The sequence below is a fragment of the Callospermophilus lateralis genome, chromosome 11, assembly GCF_048772815.1.
Source record: "Callospermophilus lateralis isolate mCalLat2 chromosome 11, mCalLat2.hap1, whole genome shotgun sequence".
Taxonomy (NCBI): Eukaryota; Metazoa; Chordata; class Mammalia; order Rodentia; family Sciuridae; genus Callospermophilus; species Callospermophilus lateralis.
This window is the reverse complement of record NC_135315.1, coordinates 47,435,110-47,454,524: the sequence shown is the minus strand read 5'-3', so window position 1 is coordinate 47,454,524 and position 19,415 is coordinate 47,435,110. Positions and strand designations below refer to the sequence as shown.

At 35.8% G+C, this 19,415-nt stretch overlaps 1 protein-coding gene and 1 non-coding gene across 2 annotated transcripts in view; one reads left to right on the top strand and one right to left on the bottom strand.

Annotated features, from left to right (window-relative positions):
* Rabep1 (rabaptin, RAB GTPase binding effector protein 1) overlaps positions 1 to 19,415 on the bottom strand; it is a 100,912-nt gene that overhangs the window by 47,928 nt on the left and 33,569 nt on the right. The window contains exons 2-5 of the mRNA XM_076871704.1: positions 17,719 to 17,847; positions 7,155 to 7,358; positions 4,791 to 4,951; positions 1,218 to 1,337 (exon numbers count right to left, since the gene is read on the bottom strand). Of these exons, the coding sequence (XP_076727819.1) occupies positions 1,218 to 1,337; positions 4,791 to 4,951; positions 7,155 to 7,358; positions 17,719 to 17,847 (614 nt within the window). The remainder of the gene's footprint in view (positions 1 to 1,217; positions 1,338 to 4,790; positions 4,952 to 7,154; positions 7,359 to 17,718; positions 17,848 to 19,415) is intronic.
* On the top strand, positions 11,258 to 11,364 carry LOC143411044 (U6 spliceosomal RNA). Its single transcript, XR_013092771.1, has one exon. It is a non-coding gene; the product is annotated as a U6 spliceosomal RNA (small nuclear RNA).

The window sequence follows — 19,415 nt, the reverse complement described above, 5'->3', positions numbered from 1 at the left end:
TCCCCAGGCCTTTTTATTTTGAGAGGTAATCTCACTAAGTTGCTTAGGGCCTTGCTAAATTGCTCAGGCTGGCCTCGAACCAGTGATGCTCCTGCCTCAGCGCCCTTAAATCTCTCGGATTAGATGTTTGTACTACCATACTTGGCCCTAATAAAATTTCCAACCATCCATTTGTATTTTCTCTGGTGTGTCTTTATGGACAACAAAGTCAGTCATTATTACAGTTACATTCTTGTTAAAAGATCAAGTCTAGGGCTGGCATCAAAAAACCTTCAACATTGAACAGTTTATTTTCCAAGATAAAAAAAAATTAATGAGATTGAATCATTTTGATAAGAAAATACACATTAAATTTGAAACAAGGAAGCAATTTATGATAGGACATCATTATTATAATTATTTAAAATATCCATAAGAGAGAAATCATCTCAATGCTTTTATTTGTTTGTTTGTTTGCTTTAGTGGTGATGGTGGTGGGACTAGGGATTCAACCAAGGACTTCACATGTGCAAGGCAGATACTCAACTACTGAGGTGATGTAATAGAGTGAGTTCCCCCACCCCACCCTCACTCTATTTTATTTACTTACTTACTTATTTATTAGTACCAGGGATTGAACCCAGGGACCACATCCCCACCCCTTTTTATTTTTTATTTTGAGACAGGGTCTTACTATGTTGCTGAGGCCGGCTTTGAGTTTGCAATCCCTCTTGCCTCAGACTCCCAAGCCGCTGGGGTTACAGGTGTGCGCCACCATGCCCGGCTCCTTTTATTTTGTGACAGGGTCTCCCTGAATTGCCCACACTGGCCTCAACTTGCAATCCTTCCTCAGTCTCCCGAGTAGCTGGAATTACAGGTGTTCACAACCAGGCAGTTTTTTTGTATTATAAACAAAAGCAAGATTCTTTTTTTTTGGTACTGGGGATTGAAGCCAGTGGTGCTTAACTACTGGGCCACATCCTCAGCCCCTTTTTGGTATTTTATTTAGAGACAGGGTCTCACTGAGTTGCTAAATGTCTCACCAAGTTGCTTGAGGCTGGCTTTGAACTCACAATCCTCCTGCCTCAGCCTCCTGAGTGGCTAGGATTACAGGTGTGCTCCACCGTGCCCGCCAAAAGCAAGATTTTTAAGACTCATAGTCTAAATTAGTTTTTCCCACTTAATGATTCTAATTTTGCTCATGGCATTAGGGCAGATGGATTTCAATGTTTCACAACCTTTGAGGCCTCCAGCTCTTTAATCTTGTCTTCAGCCTCTGTCAGTTTATCTTTCAAAGCTGCAATTTCCTTCTCCATTGGCATCACAACAGACCGAAGTTTTTCAGCATCTTCTTGGGCCTATGGTTAAAAAGAATTAAATGGTACAACTTACTCATAAAAACTAGTATTACAAATAACTACACCAAGCACTTTACTGACATTCAGAAAATTAAACTGAATCTAACTTTAAATGTCAAGTCATAATCAGGGTTTTGCCAAATATTTAATTTACAATTTGAAATAGAAAATTTGATTTTTTAATTGAGTAACTGTGTTAGTAAGTATCTCATATATAACCGAAAATGCACACAATAAATATTTTTTCAACTCCTGGTTACTATGTTAATAAAACATAATTTCCTTTTTCTTTTTTTTAACTCGGGTGCTCTTCACTGAGTGACATCCCCAGCCCTTCTTTATTTTTCTTTTGACACGTTACTATAAATTAGTATATTTATAATGATAAATATACTAATAATCCATTACTATAAATTAGTAAACTGACGAGAAACTAAATTTTCATTTTTTAATATATACATACACACACATACAGAGAAACAACAACTCGAAAAGCTGGAGTTCTTCCTGCTAATAAATATGAAAATTAACCTTAGTCACTCAATGTAAATAAGCAAAAATTTATCCCAAATTGTTTAGGACAGGGAAACATATGCACAAATATAAAGGGGACTTTCAAAAAAAAAAAAACATATCCCCTGGAAAAGAACAATTCATATTCACTTTGTTTTTAAATCCTTACAATCTTCATTTATTTTATTTTGAACTAAGTACTGTTTGGAAAAGACATGTTAGTTTTAAACATCTTCACAGTTAGTTTGGGATCACTTGACAAAGATCATTTGGAGGTAGGGCGAAAAGGTGAGAGAAAGTAAAAAATGTGTCATAGTTATTTCTTTTTTATTATTATTATCTTTTTTTTTGTAGTTGTAGTTGTCAACGGACCATTTATTTATTTACTTTTATGTGGTGCTGAGGATTGAACCCAGTGCCTCACTCATGCTAGGCAAGCACTCTACCACTGAGCCACAACCCCAGCCCCCATAGTTATTTATTAATACAAATATAACCTCACAATTCCAAGTGTTAGATGTCATTGTAAACAAAGTTTTAAAGAGCATCGTTAAAAATCAAAGAAAGGTCATTAAAGGCAAGGAAAATCTGAGAAACTGTAATAACCAAGAAGAGTCAATGTGGTATCCCGGACAAAGATCTATGAAGAGAAAAAAATAGATATTAGGTGAAAACTAAAGTAATCTGAATACAAAGAAAGTATCTTAGTACTAATGAGTGGATATGAGTTTATTAACTGTGACAAATATATATTAATATAAAAATTAATAAGAAAAACTGGGCATGGAACATACAGGAACTGTCTACTATCTTATAAATTTTCTGTTAATCAGAAATGGTTCTAAAGTAAAGTTTATTTTAAAAATTGAAGCACTTTAAATAACAAAGTGGCATATTATAGAAGTAACAAATATGTACATTATTTGGATTAGTAATAGAAGATCATGATCCTATTGACAAAAATTTATTTTGAAAATTTTAAGATAATGTGGTTTTAAAAACATGGATGTACACTGAAGTTGTAACTCAGTAGTGGAGCACTTGCCTAGTATGGGTGAGACATCGGGTTCCATCTCAGCACAACATATAAATGAAAAAATATATTAAATAAAGGTCCAATAACAAAATATGTATGTATATTTAAAAATATGTATATATATATATATATAAATAAAAAAATACTTAGCTTATATTATCAAACTGGGCAAAAGGTTATTTATATTTTCTCAATGATAAAATGTCTCATATTTAGTAGCCCTGTGTTCAGGCATTAGATGGTAATATGCTCAAGCATTCTGTCACACAGGAACCAAGGTAAACTGAGAAAGAAGGAAAATTGACACCTGTTCTAAAACTTTGGTTTAAGTGCAATCATTAAGCAATGAGCCTTATGCAAAAACATTTATTAAATACCTATGTGGAGCTGGAGTTGTGGCTCAGCATTAGAGCACTCACCTAGCATGTGCAAGGCCCTGGGTTCGATCCTCAGCACCACATAAAAATAAAGGTATTGTGTTCAACTACAACTAAAAAATAAATATTAAAAAAAAAACTATGTGTTACATTCTATTCTAGGCAAATAAAAAAGATTTCTACTAACATGGAATTTTTATTCTAACAAAGAAAGGTGGCAAATAATAAACACAATAAAAAACAAACTGTTTTAAAGAAATATGTGCTTATAAAAATACATGCATTGAGGGCTGGGTTTGTAGCTCAGGGGTAGAGCACTTTACTGACATGTGTGAGGCACAGGTTCGATCCTCAGCATCACATATAAATAAGCAAATTAAGATGCATTGACGACTTTAAAAAAATGTTTAAAAAAATACATGCATTGTTTTATAAAGAAATATGATGTTTTTTATGGTCCCCAAGACAAATACAACATGACACCTTATCTACCTACCTGAAAGTAGGAAAAAAGGGGCTTATTTCAATATTTTACTATAACCCAAGAATTTAAATTGAGACAATTCTAAGGAAATCTTTATAAAGATGACTTTATTATTTATAATATATTTTTATTTGTTTTAATTAGTTAAACACTGACAGCAGAATGCATTTTGACACATCATACATAAACAGAGTTATAATATCATTCGTCTGGTTATACATGATGTAGAGTTACATAGATCGTACAGTCATATATGCATATAGGGTAATAATCTCTGATTCATTCTATTATTATTCCTACCCCCATGCCCATCTCCTTCTTCACTCCCTTCTGTATAGTCCAAAATACCTCTATTCTCCCCACCCCCATTGTGAATTAGCATCCACATATCAGAGAAAACATTTAGCCTTTAGTTCTTTGGGATTGGCTTATTTCGCTTAGCATAATATTCTCTGGTTCCATCCATTTACTGGCAAATGTCATCATTTCATTCTTCTTTAAGGTTGAATAATATTCCATTGTGTGTATAATATTCCACTGTGGTGCTGAGGATTGCACTTGTGTGTGTGTGTGTGTGTGTGTGTGTGTACACACACCATATTTTTTTTTTTTTTAGTTGTAGTTGGACACAATATCTTTATTTTATTTTTATGTGGAGCTGAGGATTGAACCCAGGGCCTTGCACGTGCTAGGCGAGCGCTCTACCACTGAGCCACAATCCCAGCTCCTATATATACCATATTTTAAAGATTACTTTAATATAAAATACATTATGTGAAAGACATGGAAAGAGGAAAAACTGGAGTAAAATATGGGAAATCAGGAGTTGTGGTAGGTGGGAAAGGGAGATTACAATGTGAAATAGGGAGGTTAGGACAGCCTCATGAGGTGCTCATGTCTAATCAGAGATTTGAAGATAAGGGAGTGAGTCACATGCATTGTCTAGGAGAAGGGGAATACATTATCTAGTACTATAACCACATTCATTAAAGCACTTGCACCTGGATTCAAATATTTCTATAGATGAACATATTCTTTGGTACCTTTTTCATTTCGTTTTCTAAATTTTCTTCCTCTTGACCTTCAGACAGTCTTCTTCTTAAATCAGCTATTTCCCTTTCTGCAGATTCTCGATATTGTGACCATTGTGCTCGCTCTTGTTCCAGCCTAAGGTGAAACTGGTGCTCATAGTCTCGAACTGTTTCTATAAAACATTACCACGTATTTCATGTCTAAGCATTGGTACACTAAAATTTTGTAGTCATAAAAAGATCTTATGCTTAATTTCTGAAAATCTATTAACTCTCACACAAAAATGAAGCTAACATTCCTAGTTCTTTTTTTTTAATTTGTTTTCCTTTTTTTTAGTTATTATATGTAGAATTAAAGGGCTTTATTAAGCTATGATCTCCAATCTTCATAATAAATCTATGACATACATTTTATAAACAGATGAGAAACCAAAGGATAGATTAAATAGTCTACCCGATGTTTCATAACCTTAAATAAACAAGGCTTGAACTCAAAAGTCAACTCCAAAATCTATGTTCTACCATCAAGGCACCCAAGACAATTACAACATGTCTAAATACCTGGAAGTGGAGGAAATGAATTTATTTCTTGAATATTGTACTATAACCAAAGATACTAATTGAAATAAATTCTATGAAGTATTTGTATTTAAATGTAATCTTAAAACATTATGTGATAGACACATTGATTATTAATTTTCACTCCGTCTTCTTTACTAATAAAACCAAGTTTTGTTTAGGAAGTCAATGTGCCCATTTTAAAATCTACATTTTCAAGTCAGGTGTGGTGGCACACCCTGTAATCCCAGTGACACTGGAGGCTAAGGCAGGAGGGTCTCAAGTTTGAGGCCATCCTCAGCAACTTACCGAGGCTCTAAGTAACTTAGCAAGACCCTGTCTCAAAAACAAAACAACAACAATGACAAAAAGTGGTGGGGATGTGGCTCAATGGTTAAGTTACCCTAAGTTCAATCCCCAGCACAAAAATAAAATAAACATTTTCATGCTGGGGGTGTAGTTCAGTGCTTTTCTCACATGCATGAGGCCTTGGGTTGGATTACCACACCACAAAAAATAAAAATAGGAACTACACTCTCCAGTTTCCTTGTAATTATGGCGACTATACACTTGGTCAACAAAGTATGAGGGGAGTGTATGTTGGTGGTTTCTTGAAAACTTGCTTTTCTGATGCAGACTAGAGGAAGAGCAATCATTTGTGAGCTATGAGGCAAAAACAAAGTTGAAAACCACATGCAAGGATGAAGGAACAGAAGGACTGCAGAAGTTAGGGACTCTAGTGACATCACAGGACAGTTTAACTTGCCCTAGATTACCTGCTGGACTTTAATGAGAAAAATTAACTCCTGTTTGAGAAAACCACTATAATCAGATTTGTTAAAGGAAGCCTAGAGTAATCTTTACTTGATAACTAGAGACTCAGAATTAGGGCTTGTCTTCTCACAAAGAACACTAAGGAAAAAATGACATACAAATGTGAAGATACTGCAGGAGTCACATTTATCATGTTAACTAATTCTACAATCACAAAGGTTCAGGGAGAAGTTATTTCATGGCAACACTAGACCAGAAAAGCAATAATCAGCTACAGCTATTAAGTGTAATCGCTTTGTCTTCTGCATGGCAGCTCTCTCTAGTTTATTACATTCCCTGTGCCCACATCTTATTCAATAACATTATATACCTAACTCATTAAATCCCATATTTAAGCCCTGCTTTATACCTAACAATTAACTGTAGTCTTCATTTAATGTATTATCTCTATAATATTCTCATTATACTCTTTATTACTAAATCTGTTAAAGACAGAATAATACATCCATTTACAGTATCACGGCTGACTCCCCCCCCCCCCCCCCCCGCCCAGCAGTGGTGGGGATAGAACTCAGGACCTTGAATGAGCTAACCAAGCACTTTAGCAGAGATTGTACCCAGAGGCACTTAACCATGGAGCTACATCCCCAGCCCTTTTTATTTTTTATTTTGAGACAGGGTCTCACTAAGTTACCAAGGTTGGCTTTGAACTTGCAATTCTTCTGCCTCGGCATCCCAAGCCGCTGGGATTTCAGCCATGCACCACCGCACCTGGCTTTTAAATTTAATTTTGAGAGAGGGTCTTGCTAAATCACCCAGGCTCAAAATTTCAATCCTTCTGCCTCAGCGTCCTAAGTAGCTGAGATTATAGGTACATGTCACTACACCTGTCCTACTTCCCTTTTATCTGACAGTACATCTTTGAAGATGACAGCACATAAAGCCACAAATGAACTCAGGATATACATTCAGACTGTGTGAAAATATTCTTATTGCTAAAATTTGGTTATCTTAGAAAGCCATAGAACTGATCTTTGTCTTTACCTTTCATAACTGCCTGAAGGGAAGCAACTTCTTCCCTCCACTGCCTTTTCACTTCATCTATAGCTTCTTGCTTGGTATTCTCAGAGACTGTCGCAATTGCCTTAATATTCTCCATCTCTGCTTGAGCTTCCCACAGCTGTGTCCGAAGGTGTCCCAAATCATCCTGCGCAGCTTGTAATACTGCATTTTGCCTCTTCAGATCCTCTGGAAAAAAGTAAAGACATTCTATTAATGAGGCACTCACTTTATCAGGCTGACAATCTAGTGAAGAAATTTAAATTTTAAAGTGTTAGGCTGGGGATATAGCTCAGTTGGTAAGAGTGCTTGCCTCGCATGTACAAGGCCCTGGGTTCAATCCCAGCACCACAAAAAAAAAAAAAAAGAAAGAAAGAAAAGGTTAACAGAAAGTGACACCATTTGCAAGAGATAAGATTTAACTATGCTGGGTACCACAAGTAAATTATTAACTATCTAATGATACAGTGGTTAAGGTCATAGTTTTAGAGCTATATTTAGGCTCTTCCACCACTGACTAAATGAAATCTGGCAATTTATTTAAACTCTCTGGCCTAAGTGTCCACAAGTACAAAATGGGGATTAAAAATTATCAGTACAACAACTGTGAGTTCTCATTATTCTATAACCACCATTCCAGTCTTTTCCCAATTTGATACTGCCATCTTTATCATCATCAAATCTCCATATACACGGGTCTGGTTTGGGAACTCCACTGTATAAATACGATCTATTTGTCTATTCTCATGCTAATATTATACTGTCTAACACAGCATTACTTATATTACTTTGTCTACTCTTGTATACTTGTTTTGTTTTGTACTGGGGATTGAACCCAGGGGTGCTTTACCACTGAGCTACATCCACAGCCCTTATTTATTTATTTTTTTTGAGACAGGGGCTAAGTTGCTGAACCTAACCTTGAACTTGCCATCCTCCTGTCTCAGCCTCCTGGGTTGCAGCAATTACAGGTGTGTGCACATTTAAATTTTTACATAATAAAAGTTTAATAACAAAGGTCATAATAGTTTCAAATAATATAGGGGGATTTCCCCTACCAAATATCCAAAGTTATTATAAGCCCCGTGAATCTACCAGCCAGCTCCATCAACCATACACATATCTTGCCTGATCCATCCATATGCACTCCACATATACCGAGCCAAATCTCAGATTTATTTTTTAGTTAACATCTGAGCAGCTTTAGATTCACAAAAAAAAATTGAGAAGTATAAAAGATTTCCCACACACCCCATATTCTAATATATACACCACTCTCTCCCCTCTAGATATCCTGCACCACAATAGTATAATCATACAACTGGTGAACCTACATTGGCAATTATCACCCATAGTCCATACATAATTTACATTAAGGTTCACTCCTGGTATACATTCTATGGGTTTTGACAAACGTATAATGACATGTATCACCACTGAAGTATCTATTGTCCAAATAGTTTCACTGCCCTAAAAATCCTGAGCTCTTCCTATTCATTCCTCCCTCATTCCACTCCTAGCAATCACTGCTCTTTTTATTGCGCAAACCCAGCCCCGTTTTGCCTTTTCTAAAATGTCTTTTACTTGGAGTCACTTATTATATCATCTTTTCAATTTCCCTTCTTTCATTTAGTAATATACATTTAAAGTTCCTCTCTGTTCCTGACTTGATAGCTTATTTCTTTTAGCATAGTTATATACCACTGTCTGGCTATATCAATTTATTTATCCATTCACTGACTGATGGGCATCTCAGTTGCTTCAAAGTTGTGACAATTTGCTGGGGATGTAACTCAATGATAGAGTGCTTGCCTATCATGTTGAAAGCCAGTGTCCATTCCCAGTATCACAAAACAGGAGGAAAAAAGTGCGACAAGTTGTGACAATTATGGATAAAGTTGCTATACACATCTGTGTGCAGATTTTTGTGCAAACATAGGTTTCCAAGATATTTGTATAAATTGCAAGTATAATGACTGCAAAATCAAATATGAATTATGTTTAGTTTTGAAATAAACCATAAACAGTCTTCTAAAGTGGATACACCATTCTGCATTCTCCTCAGCAACGAATGAAAATTCTTGTTGCTCTTTGTCCTTACAAGGATTTGGTATTATCTGTATTTTGGATATGGACCATTCTAATAGGTGTAAAATTGTCTATTCTCATGCTAGTATTATACTGTCTAACACAGCATTACTTATATTACTTTGTAATATTTATTATTTCATTGTTTTATTTATTTTTTATTTTTGGCACTGGGGATTGAACCCAGGAGCGCTTTACCACTAAGCCACACCCCCAGCCATTTTTATTTATTTTTGAGACAGGGCCTTGCTAAGTTGCTCAGGTAGCCCTGGAACTTGTGATCCTCCTTCCTCAGTCTCCTGAGTTGATAGGATTATAAGCATGTGCCACCACATCTGGCTCATTGTTTTAATTTACAATTCCTTAATAACATATAATATTGAACATATTTTCATATACTTACTTGCCAACTGCATATCTTCTTTAGAGATGTCTGTTTGTGTCTTTGCTTATTTTCCTATCATTGCATTTTAAGAGTTTTTTGCACACTTTGGATAATAGTCTCTAACTGTTTTGTATGTAGATGTCCAACATCATTTGAAAAGACCATTTTTCTCCAAATATTATCTTTGCTCCTTTGGCAAGAATCAGCTGAACTATATTTACAAGTGTGTATTTTGGGGGCTCTCTACTCTGTTCTACTCTCTACTTGTGTTCTACTGAGCTATTTATTTATTCTTTCACTTAATAATACTGTAGCTTTATGTAAAGTCCTAAAGTCAGGTTGTATCAGTCCTCATACTTTGTTATTCACCTCCAATACTGAACTGACTATTCTAGGTCTTTTTGCCTTGCCATATGAACTTTTGAATCATTTTGTCAGTGTCTACAAAATAACATGCTAGGATTACTCTGAATCTACAGATCAGGTTGTGAAGAACTTACCCCTTGACCGTACTAAGTATTCCTGTCCAAGAATATAGGACATTACTCTATTTACTTTGCTCCTTTTTTTCCGTTGCAGTACTGGGGATTGAATCAATGATCATATTGAACCATATCTCCAGCCTTTTTTTTTTTTTTAATGGTGCTGGGGATTGAACCCAGGGCCTTGTGCACGCAAGGCAAGCACTCTACCAACTGAACTATATCCCCTGCCCTCTCCAGCCCTTTTTGAGACAAGTTCTCGCTAATTTGCAGAGGCTGGCCTTGAACTTGAGATCTCCCTGTCTCAACTTCCTATGTTAACTAGGATTATAGGCATGTGCCACCATGCACAGCTCTTTATTCTTTCATCATGGTTTTATAGTTTCACTCATATAGATCTTATACCTATTATTAGATTATATCTGAACATTTTTATTTTTTGCATGTTAATGTAAATGGCAATGTGATTTAATTTCAAATTCCATTTGTTCATTCTGGTATGTAGGAAAGCAAGTGACTTTTCTTCATTAAACTTTTATCATGAACATTGCTACACTCACTAGTTCCAGAAGTCCCCATCACACCCAGTTTTTTTTTGCATTTTCTACATAGACATCATGTCATCTGTGAACAAATAAAGTTTTATTATTCTTTCCCAATCCATATACCTTTCATTTCCTTTTCTCATCTAACTGCATTAAGTAGGACTATGTTAAAAATCAATGGTGAGCTGGGCGCAGTAGTACTTGCCTATACTTCCTGCAGCTCAGGAGGCTGAAACAGGAGGATCACGGGTTCAAAGCCAGCCTCAGCAAAAGCAAGGCACTAAGCAACTCGGTGAGACCCTGTCTCTAAGTAAAATACAAAGCAGGGCTGGGGATGTGGCCCAGTGCCCCTGAGTTCAATCCCTGGTAACCCTACCCCCCACCCCCCCAAAAAAAAAATCAATAGTAAGATTCTTGCTCTTGATTTTAGTAGGAAAGCTTCAAATTTCTCATAATAAGAATCATGTTATTGCTAGGAAATGATGTTGACCAAATTATATTCTTATATTGTGGCATGTATAAATATGTAGCAATAAATTCCACTATTATATATACTTATAATGCATCCATTTAAAAAACGGAAAATAAATTCTCACTTCAGCAGCACATATACTAAAACTGGAACAATACAGAAGAAATTAACATGGCCCCTGCACAAGGATGATACACAAATTCATAAAGCATTCCATTAAAAAAAAAAAAAAAAAGACAAGACTAATGTAAGGAGCTAGGCACAGTGGTACATGCCTACAATCTTAGCTACTTAGAGGGCTGAGGCAGGAAGATCCAAAGTTCCAGGCCAGGCTGGGCAACTTAATGGGACATCTGTTTTAAAATAAAATAAAATTTTAAAACGATGGGGATGAGGCTCACTTGTGTAGCATGCACAAGGCTCTGGGTTTAATTCCACCACTACATTTTTTGTTTTTGTTTTTTTGTTTTTCTCTGCTATACTGTTACACTAAGCTACAATACCAGGCTTTTTTTTTTTTTTTTTTTTTTTTTTTTAAGACAAGATCTCACTAAATTGTGGAGGCTGGCTTCAAATATGCAATTCTCCTGCCTTAGCCTCACAAATTGCTGAGATTACAAATATGCACCACTGCATCTGGCTGTCATTTTTACCCCCAGAACTAGTGGTTAAACCCAGGGGTACACTACCTGAGCTACATCCCCAACAACCCATCCCCACCCTCTTTTTTTAATTATAAGGCAGGGTGTGGCTAAGTTGCTGAGGCTGTCCTCAAATTTAGAATCCTGCCTAAGCCTCCTGAGTCACTAGGATTACAGAAGTAAGCCACCATACCTGGTTCTCATATTTTTTGTGTTTTCCTGATGACTTTTGAGCACCTTCTCATATGTCTACTAGCTATTTGTTTATTTTCTTTTCACTTTCTTTTTTTTTTAAAGAGATTCTTTTTTAAAAAAATTTATTTATTTGTATGTGATGCTGAGAATCGAACCTAGTGCCTCATGCATGCTAGGCGAGCGCTCTACCCCTGAGCCACAATCCCAGCCCCGTTCTTTTCACTTTCTTGATGGTGTCCTTGAAAGCACAAAAGTTTGTTGTTGGTGGTGGTTTTTGTTTTGTTTTGTTTTGTTTTGTTTTGGTATGAAGTCTGATTTTTCTTTGGTTGCTCCTACTTTTAGTCTCTTATACAAAATATAATTGCCTGATCTAAGATCAAAAAGATTTACCTCTATGTTTTCATTTTTCACATCTGTCTTTATGCATTTTGCATTAATTTGGGGGATTAATGGTAGAAGTTCAACTTAATTCTTTTGCATGTAGGTATCCAAATGTCAGCAGAATTTGATGAAAAGATGAATCTTTGTCCCACTGAATTGTTTTGCATCTGTAGAAAAGCAACTAATGATATATGTAAGGGTGTATTTCTGGAGTTTTAATTCTATTCTATTGAATTATGTCTGTCCTTATACTAGTGCCATGTTTGATTATTGTTGCTTTGTAGTAAGTCTCAAAGTTGTAGAAAGTGAATATTTGCATTGTGTTCTTTTTAAAAAGATTATTGTGACTATTCTAGATCTCTAGAATTTCCACGTAGATTTTAGGATCAGCTTATCAATTTCTACAAAGACACCATATGGGATACTGAAAGATACTACACTGATCTATAGATCAATTTGAGGAATAATGCCTCATAATAATATTAAGTCCTCTGATCGATGAATATGGGATGTCTTTCCATTTATGTAGATTTCCTTTAACTTAACAGTGTTTTGAAGTTTTCAGAATACAAGTTTTGAACTTATTTTACTACATTTATTAAGTATATTATTTATGTTAATGCTTTTGAAAATGAAAAAAACAGAAAAAGACAATCAATCAAATTTAATACTCCTTGGTAGTGGAAACTCTAAACTAGTAACTAAAGGGAAATTATCTTACTCTGTGACAATGTTTGTAATAGAAACCTATAACATATATCTCTTGGTGAAACAAGAAGGCCTGTTCTCTGATCAGTTCTCTGATCAGTTCTCTAATTCTTTATTTTACCAGAAGTATCCCTAGCCAACTCACTAAAATAAAAAAATAATAATTATAAAATTTAAGTTTTTCCCTCATGAGGAGATCATGATTTAAGAATTATTCAGCATTAGCAATGAATTCCACTATTATGTATGTGAGGCTATATAACGGCATATTATTGAATATAACATATTACTAAAATTAAAGGCAGAGCTAACACCATTACTTTCTAAAACTATGGCAAAAAAAAAAAAGTAGACTGGGGGGACATTCTTTGAGGTGAGTATTATCCTGATATTAAAACCAAAAAAGACTTTAGAACAAAGAAACTTGGAAAAATATCTCTTAGAAATACAAATGTAGAAATACTCAACAAAGTACCAACAAATCAAATTCAACAACACACACCAAAAAAAAAAAAAAAAAAACACAGCATAACCAAGTGGAATATAACTCAGGAATGCAAGGATGGTTCAGCACTTGACCCATCAACAGATTTAAAAAAAAAAAACACTACATAATCATTCCAGTAGACAAAGACCTTTATAAGATCCAAAACTCTTCCATTGTAGAAACACTAAACCAGGAATGGAAGGAAACTGTCAAGCTGATAATGGGTATCTAGAAAAACTCACAGCTAAAATCAGCCATGTTTACAGTCTGAATGCTTTCGTCCTAATATAGAACAAGACAGTGATGTCCATTCTTACCATTTATTTTAGCACTAGACTGAGGTTCTGTTCAGGACCATTAGACTAAAGTGGGGAAATGAAGAAAAAATAAATAAAAGGAATCCAGATTGGAAAAGAAGTCATATAAGATGTGAAACTATTTACTATTCTCAAATGACATAGTCTTTTGTCCTGGAAATCCAAGGGAATCCACTAATCAGTTAATGTAGTCAGTTATATCAACAGATGTTCAATGGTAAATTACTTTTGCATCCATAGTAAGCACTTCTAGTAGTATACCATTTTTTAACACTACTAACATCAATTTTATTTAAGATTTTAAGCTCTAGGATAATAAGTAAAACTGGTCTGTTACAGTAATATTAGTGCTTCTTGTTAGGTATTAAGGTTATAGTAATCCCACAAAATAAATTGTATAGCTCTGACCCAGGAGAAAAGACTGAGACTACTTGTTCCTTGAAGATTTGATTGCACTAAATGTTTCAAATCATGAAGTTTTAATTTGAATTTTATGATAGAATGTATACTTCATATATTTTTAAAATATGTAATGCTTCATGAATTTGCAAGTAATTACTGTGCAGGAGCCATATATAATTCTAATTTTAGTATGTGTGCTACTGTAACAAGCACTGTTCATATCTTTTGAAACATAAAATAATTAATTTATTTATTATTTTGGAAGTGAGGATTGAACTCAGTGGCACTTTACCACTGAGCTATATCCCCAGCTCTTTTCATTATTTTATTTTGGGATGGGATCTCAATAAACTGCCGAAGCTGGCCTTGAAATTGTAATCCTCCTACCTCAGGCTTCCAAGTAAGTGGGATTTTTTTTTTTTTTATTGGTTATTCAAAACATTACAAAGATTGCAGAATCACATCGGTTACACATCTACATTTTTACATAATACCATAATAGTAACTGTTGTATTCTGCTACCTTTCCTATCCTCTACTATCCCCCCTCCCTTCCCCTCCCATCTTCTCTCTCTACCCCATCTACTGTAATTCATTTCTCTCCTTATTTTTTTCCCATTCCCCTCACAAACTCTTATATGTAATTTTGTATAACAATGAGGGTCTCCTTCCATTTCCATGCAATTTCCCTTTTCTCTCCCTTTCCCTCCCACTTCCTGCTCTTCCTCCCTGCTCTGTTCTTAGTTGCTCTCATTATATCAAAGAAGACATTTGGCATTTGTTTTTTAGGGATTGGCTAGCTTCACTTAGCATAATCTGCTCTAATGCCATCCATTTCCCTGCAAATTCCATGATTTTGTCATTTCTTAGTGCTGCGTAGTACTCCATTGTGTATAAATGCCACATTTTTTTTATCCATTCATCTATTGAGGGGCATCGGGGTTGGTTCCACAGTCTAGCTATTGTGAATTGTGCTGCTATGAACATCGATGTGGCAGTATCCCTGTAGTACGCTCTTTTGAGGTCTTCAGGGAATAGTCCGAGAAGGGCAATAGCTGGGTCAAATGGTGGTTCCATTCCCAGCTTTCCCAGGAATCTCCATACTGCTTTCCATATTGGCCTCACTATTTTGCAGTCCCCCCAGCAATGTACAAGAGTACCCTTTTCCCCACATCCTCGCCAGCACTTGTTATTGTTCGACTTCATAATGGCTGCCAATCTTACTGGAGTGAGATGGTATCTTAGGGTGGTTTTGATTTGCATTTCTCTGACTGCTAGAGATGGTGAGCATTTTTTCATGTACTTGTTGATTGATTGTATGTCCTCCTTTGAGAAGTGTCTGTTCAGGTCTTTGGCCCATTTGTTGATTGGGTTATTTGTTTTCTTATTGTTTAATTTTTTGAGTTCTTTGTATACTCTGGATATTAGGGCTCTATCTGAAGTGTGAGGAGTAAAAATTTGTTCCCATGATGTAGGCTCCCTATTTACCTCTCTTATTGTTTCTCTTGCTGAGAAAAAACTTTTTAGGTTAAGTAAGTCCCATTTGTTGATTCTTGTTATTAACTCTTGTGCTATGGGTGTCCTATTAAGGAATTTGGAGCCCGGTAAGTGGGATTATAAGCATGCACCACAGTGCCTGGGTAAACTTTAAAAATGTTAAATATCGGGCTGGGGATGTGGCTCAAGCGGTAGCGCGCTCGCCTGGCATGTGGGCGGCCCGGGTTCGATCCTCAGCACCACACACCAGCAAAGATGTTGTGTCAGCAGAGAACTAGAAAATAAATATTAAAAAAAAAAAAGGTTCTCACTCACTCTCCTCTCTCACTCTCTCTTTAAAAAAAAAAGAAAGAAAGAAAATAATATGTTATGGTAAAGCCAGCTTTCATGTCTTTAAAAAAAAAAATGTTAAATATCAACTTAAGCAGGGTTGGTGGTTCACACTTATAATCTCAGCAACCCAGTAGGCTGAGGCAGGAGGATCCCAGGTTAGAGGCCAGCTTCAACCATTTAGCGAGGTCCTCAATAACTCAGCAAGACCTTGTCTCAAAAACTAAAAAGAGCTGGGGATACAGTTCACTGGTAAAGCTTAATAGATACAAATTTTAGACCACACCCAAATATATTGTGGTTAATCATTTCTCTAGGTGACTTTTATCCAAGTTAAAGTTTGAAAGCACTGTTCTAGACTAAAGCAGTTTTAAAATTTTAGCATGCATCTAAATCACTATGGAAAGCTTGTAGAAAACACTAACCTAATGCTAATCCCAGTTCTTAGAAAATGTGAGATGGGACCCCAAAATTGAGCATATTTTTGGGGGGGATACTGGGGATTGAACTCAGGGACACTTAATCACTGAGCCACATCTCCAGCCCTATTTTGTATTTTATTTAGAGACAGGGTCTCACTGAGTTGCTTAGCACCTCACTGTTGCTGAGGCTGGCTTCGAACCCGCGATCCTCCCGTCTCAGCTCCCAAGCTGCTAGGATTATAGGTGTGCACCACTGTGTGCTGCCAAAATTGAGGATTTTTAACAACTTTTCCTGGTGATGCTGATAATGCTGTCTACAATAACACTCTGAGAGCCCTGGGTCTGTAGGACATGGAAACTATATCCATATTGCTATAAGTCAATATCCCAACCTTTTGAATTAGGTCCCCTATCATGTTCTCTCATATATTTACCTATACACTTTCCACCTATTTAGTCTACATCTCCTTTCCTCACATAAATTCAATCCAACTAAAGAACTATATGAATCTTGCATCTTCTGTGTACCCAACACCTAAGTACAATGTCTCAAAGTAGATACTTAAGTATTCACTGAAAAATTACCAAACATTTGTCACATTAATTCCATGAAATGTCAGTTTTGATATAACATGATAAAAAGTATTATTAGAATGCCCACGGTCCTGGAGATATACCTCAAGTGTTCAAGAGCACTGAAAGTGTCAAATGTCAGGATTAAGTATCAACACTTAAGATCAGAAAACAAGAAAAAAAATAAAAATAATGCATGTTCCACTTGTTTTCAATTTCATTATTAACCCTAACCTTTAAATAGTTTTTTTTTTTTTTTTTTTTCCGGGGGGAAGGGATGTGTACTAGGGAGTGAACCCAGGGGTACTTTACCACTGAGCGACATCCCCAGCCCTTTTTTATTTTCTAATTTGAGACAGGGTCTCGCTGAGCTGCTTAGGGCCTCACTAACTTGCTGAGGCTGGCCTTGAACCTACAATCCTCTCACCTCAGCCTCCTCAGTAGCTGGGATCACAGGAGTGTGCCACCACATCAGGCCTTTTCAATAGTATTATTTTGTTACACATTATAAGTACACATAAAATCAAGCTTTATTCAATGACAAAATTAACACTGTACTACCAAAAAACTTAACATTTAAAGGCAGTTTTAGCTTGAGGGTTTGGAGGAGACTTTATGAACTTACCCTCTTTAGCCAAATATAGCTCCTTAAATTTTGCTCTCTTTTGATTAAATTCTTGCTCAAGCTGCTGCTGTGCACGTAAAAATTCTGCATTAATTTTTTCCAATTCTGCTACCCGTTGCTGAAGAGAAACTGGAAAAAAAAAAAACTAAGTTAACAAGTAATTTTGTTTACAAATTAAGTAACAAGAATAAATTAGTATTTCAACCAAACAATGCCATACATGGAACAAGTAGTCAAGCTATTCCCAAGATCTACTATATTCTTAGAAATTCTCATTTTAAAACTTCTATTAAACTTAATAAACAAACTGTGAATGAGTCATGTATAGTAAAACAGCATATAAACAGAGAATCACATAAAGTCAAATCCCAAAACAGCTTCCAAAGTTCTTTTGTACAATTGGCAGAATGTCAACTTGAGGTAGGATAGAAGAAACACAAACAGGTAGAAAGGACAGAAACAAGGAAAGAAAGAAGACCTATAGCTTTAAATCTAAAAATTCCATAAATGTCCTTCCTTTCACCCCTTCATCTGTTTTCTTGCAGGCCTGAATTCTTAACAGGTCCAATAAATCTTAAACTACTGTAAGTCCAGTTAATTAGTGCTTATATACCTTATTGCTTACAGAATATATTTTTAGACAAGTTAAAAGAAGCTTACAGAGAGATTGTTAGAGACCCATGATATGGGTACAGTCTGAAGATTCTAAGAATCGACCATCACAACCTGCTCTGTGCTCCACAATCATTAGGCTGACACCATTCCCTTACACATTTTCATATTCCCCATTTTCAAGGTTTCCTATGAAAGAAACCTGGCCAGGCTGAATGGCACACACCTGTGATTCCAGTGACTAGAGACATTGAAACAGGAAGATCTCAATTTCAAGGCCAACCTAAGTTATTTAATCAGATGCTGTCTCAAAATAAAAAATATAAGGCCTGGAGATGTAACTCAGTGGTAAAGTGTGCTTAGGTTTAATCCTCAGTACCAAAAAAATAAAGGAAGCCTGAGACCCCAAAAGACGTCTCGCTTTGGAATACTGGCACACCTTGGCTTGCTTTCCGGAATAAATCTCCTTGCTTTCCTTTTTTCCTTTTGATTCTGGGGATTGAACCCATGGACACTCTACCACTGAGTTATATACCCCTAACCCTTTTTATTGAGACAGGGTCTCACCAAGTTGCTGAGATTGACCTCAAACTGGAGATTCTTCTGCCTCAACCACCAGAGTCAGTAGGATTACAGGCATATACCACCATATAAGGCATGCTTTCCAAATAATATGTGTACCCTCAAATCCCATTATGTGATATAAATCAAGAACCTGCCAGAACTGAATTGAGGTCCCTTTTTCTCTTCTGGGGATCTCCTCAGACCTTATCTGATAACAAATCCACTTTTAAAATTAAGTATTGGATTATTTAAAGTAATTATCCTACAATTATCCTACAATGAAGCCCACTGCCAATACTGCTAGTTCCTGTTTCTCTCAAGTGTTACAAACAAAATCTAATGGGTTCCCTGATTGGAGCAGCCATACCAGTCAGAACTATTTTTCCAGTTTCAAAGAAATTCATTAACAGTATTCTGAAATCATAATCAAATAGGAAGAATAAAGAACTGTTCATTCTGTATGAAATCTCAAAAACACTAAAGATTACATGGTTTTCAAATTACCATTGATCATGGTGTGG